The sequence below is a fragment of the Aplysia californica genome, unplaced genomic scaffold (genome assembly GCF_000002075.1).
Source record: "Aplysia californica isolate F4 #8 unplaced genomic scaffold, AplCal3.0 scaffold00722, whole genome shotgun sequence".
Lineage (NCBI taxonomy): Eukaryota > Metazoa > Mollusca > Gastropoda > Aplysiida > Aplysiidae > Aplysia > Aplysia californica.
Window position 1 is genome coordinate 360,758 of NW_004797992.1, and position 5,000 is coordinate 365,757.

A 5,000-nucleotide genomic window follows, 5' to 3' on the forward strand; every position below is an offset into this window, starting at 1 on the left:
AGTAGTGGCTCCACATTCAATTGATTCGTCAAATCGTTGAATCAGATGTCGTTTAAGGTGTCCAAAAGGGTTTCAGGATTGTACCCTATTGTACAATTTCATGGTTCTTTTTCTTTTTGTAATGTTAACATTTTTTTTTCTAAAAGCATAACATTTTTTTGCAACTCTTATTTTGACGCTTTCAAGAACTATCTTGCTGTGGTAATTCTGATTTCAGCTGGAAAATCTCTGCTTTCTACAATGATATGCAAAACTATGATGTAGAAACTATTCCTATTTTTGTTTATTTTTCTAACTGCATTATTTTTTACTGCTAATGTTACCCCCTTTGCAGCCCTTTATTAAAATTTGTTTTTCAAAATCTTATTTCAGGTACTTTCATATACTTGTATCAATTTGCTATGGCTGGGGTGTACTGCTCCGAAACATGCATGCTTAGCTTTGGCACACATGTGTCTTTACACGTATCAACAGCACCGTTTATTTCCTCCAACCTAACTGTGCCGTATTACAAATGTTTCTTCTTTTTTTTTCATTGTATGCTAAAGAGATAGACTAACAGTGAATATTCTCTGCTGAGAAAAGCAAGCCAGCGTTTCTGACAAATAGAACTACTCCTCAGTGTTGAATAATATGTGAGGCAGCGTGGTGAAATCAGGCGCTCGTCAAAATAATGAAAATGAAGAAACTGATATTTTTCCGCAGGTTTGGGAATTTTTATCAATTTTTGGGGGGTTTGTTTTTCTCTCTACACCGTTCATGTCCATTAAAAATACATTTCTGTGTGGCTTTTACTGAAAAACGTTGACTAAAGGTTTGGAAGATAAAAAACATTTCAGTTCCAACGGGCTCTCAAGCAAAGGAAACAACTAAACTTTGGTGATCTTCTTCTCGCTAATTTTACCTCTGAAACCAGGCTATCCCCACCTCCTTCAATAGCCAATATCTTGACTTGTATTGAAGATAATGATAGAGAGCAGCCTTAGAAACAACCAGGCTGAGAAGCGCCAACGACGAAAGGAAAACAGCGGAAATACAGAGATTCGATCCACGTCACTGACATGCAAGCACTGCGACAGAATCTGCGCTTCAAACATAGGAAGAATTAACCATGAAAGAAGCTGCATGAAGAAAACCTTGACACCATCTTAAGCTAAATTGACCGTCTGCATAGATGAAAAGAGCCATATATATATATATATATATATATATATATTATATATATATATATATATATATATCTCGAAGATAAATATATTTTTTTTGCATCGAAAGCAGGGTAAATGGACAGGCTTTAAGACGAAACCCAAAACTACACATGCACCAAAATTGACGAACGTCTGATTCCATCAGGTCGTGACATATATGTGAGGCAGCGTGGTGGAATCAGGCTCTCGTCAAAATAGTCAAAGTGACGAAATTTTGCATTTTTCCGCAGGTTTGTGAATTTTTATCAAATTTTTGTTTTTTGGCTCAACACCTTTTATGCCCATTAAAGAACTCATTTGAGTGTGGATTTTTTCTGAAAAACGATGATTAAAGTCTCAAAAAATGTAAATTTTCAGTAACCACGGACTCTTAAGCGAAGGAAATAACTAATCTTTGACGGCCGTTTTCTCACTAATTTTACCCCTGAAAACAAGTGACCCCCATCTCCTTCTTTGGCAAATATTTCGAGTTGTATTCAAGATAAATGGACATTTTTTCATCCTAAATAAAGACAAGTGAACAAGCTTTAAGATGATGACAATAACTCTACATGCCCCAAAACTGACGAGAGCCTGATACCACCACGCTGCCTCACATATATCATAATGTGTAAGCTTCCGCCATACGGTGTTTTGGAAAGGGACGTATCACGGGGTATTATATTGAGCAGTTGATATAATGTCTAGGGGAAAAGAACGTGCGGGGGGGGGGAGGGGGGGATCCAAAAGAAGGAATCACAAATTTAAGTAATCAATAGCAGGAACTGTGTTTTGCAATAACAATAAAGCAACATTTCAAGCTAGATCGTTCGAAAATTGGTCGCTTTTAAGGACAAGCGGGTTTGGGCATTGCCCTACCTGTAGATGTTTGGTGTCATTTGCGTGTATATTTGTTTGGTTATAGAGAAAACTCTCCTTGTATTTTAAAGAAACTGAACAAGGGGCAAACACTTTACCTTCTATTTTCCCGAGACAGCATTTTTCGGGATAGCCCCCTTGTGCTTAAAAGCGACCAATTGAGCTGGAAGTATGATGTCTTGTCGTTGGATAATATTCTTGCTTGATTGTTGACAGATGTGTACTGGGAAGGGGAAGGGAGTAGGAAAAGTCACAATTTATCAGTTGCAATCCTTTTGCCTTTGACTTTAAAATTAAGAAGTGAAAGCTTGATATTCTCATAATTATGTCCTCTCCCACAGTGCTTCTTGTATTGCCTTCAAATAGAAAAGGTAAACAACAAAAGACAAAACAAAACAACAAAAACAAAAACAAAAAACAATCCACTCCCACAAACCTCAAAAGAATGAAGAAATATTTCCCTCATGTTACATGTTCTCTTCCCTCTAGAATATAGTTTTAACCCCCCCCCCCCCCCCCACACACACACACACACACACACAGAGTGTGTCAATGTTGGGCTACTTATGCTGCTATGTACCCGGTCAGCGTGATACTATTATTATTATTATTATCGGTTTCACATCTCGATAATATTTTATATTACTGTGTACTTACGAGTAAGTGAATGGGTTTTTTTACGTGAGTTTGTACAGATCTCCAAGTGTTTTACAGTTGTATGTCTTTTTTCCATTTTTGTTTTGTACATACATATTTTTTTTAAAACAATGTTGGACTACTTTTTTTACATTGAGCATGGCCAGTTCAAACGCACGGAGATGGACTGTAGGTGGTTGGCGGGTGCTCTGGTGTGGTTTGCTCCTTCTTTCCTATCAAACATCTATCGTCCTTATCTCCCCTTCATCTTTTTTTATGTTTGTTACTCTCTTGTAACAGCTCTAATCTTCTGGCGCTCATATGACCGTATGCAGTTGCGAGCGCCATAAAACCTCTACTAAAACTAAAAAAGGAGATTGACTTCCTGTGCAAAAGTTCAATACTCTTCTATTGTGACTATTTGATTATAATTATTATATGTCATGGTTGTGTATCGCCCAGGTCAAGACGGAGATATCTTGGAGATTGATCCAAACACGGGAGTGGTCACCTTAATCAGCAGACCGCTGTCCGACCAGGTCTATCTGCTGGTGCAGGTACGTGACAACAGGCACTGTGGCACCACATGGCATTTTCTGGCATCATAGTGAAATCAGGCGCTCGTCAAAATAATGAAATTGAAGAAACCGGCATAATTTTTCCACCAACAGGGCAATTGAAATAATGTTTTAAAAATGTACATATATATATATATATATATATATATATATATATATATATATATATATATATATATATATATATATATATATATACATATATATCAGGGGGATGGGGGGGAGAGAGAGAGAAAGAGAGAGAAAGAGAGAGGGAGAGAGGGAGAGGGGGGAGAGAGAGAGAGAGAGAGAGAGAGAGAGAGAGAGAGAGAGAGAGAGAGGGGGGGGGGGAGAGAGAGAGAGACTAAACACCTTTTATGTGTCTTTAAAACATATTTTTGTATGTTATTTTGCTGCAAAAGTTGATCAAATGCGCACAAAAAAAGAAATTTAGTTTTCAATGGCGCACAAGCTTTGGACCTCGCCAGTCTTTGACGGCCATTTTCTCGCTTAGTTAACTTCCGACATCAGAAAACCCCTTCCATTCAACCGCAAATATTTCAACCTCCATTCAAGGATGATGGACATTTTTTCATCCCAGGTAAGCGAATAACCAAGCTTAATAAACTTACAATTAACTTGATTACAATAATATGTTCAAAAACTGAAGAGCGCCTGATTCCACCGTGCCGTTACTCATTTTAAGTCGAGCGTGTCTGTTTTTCCAACAGGTCATGTAGGATGATTATTGATAGTAAGACCGGAGTTGATCAACTCACTGAGGAGTGGCGTCGGCGGCCTAGTGGTTAGGCTACCGGACTCGTAGTCGTGAGATTGCGGGTTCGGGGGTTCGAGTCTCATGTCGGTCCTCGACGTTGTGTTCTTGGGAAAGGCACTTTACGCGAATTTCCCATTTGGCTCTGAAACACTGGTGAAATGGTATAGGTTAAACGCCCCTATCAACGTTTAAGAGGCGGGGCCTCCGAGTTTAAAGTCCATCTCCGAAAGGACCGAGCCAAATGGGAAATTCGTGTAAAGTGCCTTTCCCAAGGACACAACGTCGGACCGAGCTCAGGCTCGAACTCCCAAACTTGCAATCTCAGGATTACAAGTCCGGTAGCCTTGGTGTGTATAATTTTTTAGTTATAGAGAAAACACTCCATGTCTTTTAAAGAAACTGAACAAGGGGTAAAAACTTTACCTTCGATTTTCTTGAAACAGCGTTTTTCGGGATAGCCTAGTTGTGTTTAAAAGCGACCAAATGATCTCTTTATTAAGTGATCGCCCAAATTTATGTGCGTGGTCACGTTCACCCTTCAATCTACAGTGTCTAGCGATCAGGGCTTTAATTCATTTTTTATATTGTTATTGTTGTTGTTGTTGTAGTTGCTGCTGTTGTTGTTGTTGTTGTTGTAGTTGCTACTGTTGTTGTTGTTGTTGTTGTTGTTGTAGTTGCTGCTGCTGTTGTTGTTGTTGTTGTTGTTGTTGTAGTTGTTGTTGTTGTTATTGTTGTTGTAGTTGCTGCTGTTGTTGTTGTTGTTGTTGTTGTAGTTGCTGCTGTTGTTGTTGTTGTTGTAGTTGCTGTTGTTGTTGTTGTTGTTGTTGTTGATAGTGGTGGTGGTGGGGGGGGGTGTTTTTGTTGGTGTTTTTGTTGCTATTGCTGCTGTTGCTTTTGATGTTGTTGTCTTTGACGACGATGATGATGATAATGAGTCCTTTGGGGCAGATAACGTCTATCAAA

General features: G+C 38.7%; 1 protein-coding gene across 1 annotated transcript in view; it reads left to right on the top strand.

Moving 5' to 3' along the window:
• The window catches only part of LOC101864557 (cadherin EGF LAG seven-pass G-type receptor 2), a gene marked incomplete in the record, with an annotated part of 79,342 nt that overhangs the window by 53,054 nt on the left and 21,288 nt on the right, over window positions 1-5,000 (top strand). The window contains 1 exon segment of the mRNA XM_013088317.2: window positions 3,165-3,259. Coding sequence (XP_012943771.1) covers window positions 3,165-3,259 — 95 coding nt within the window.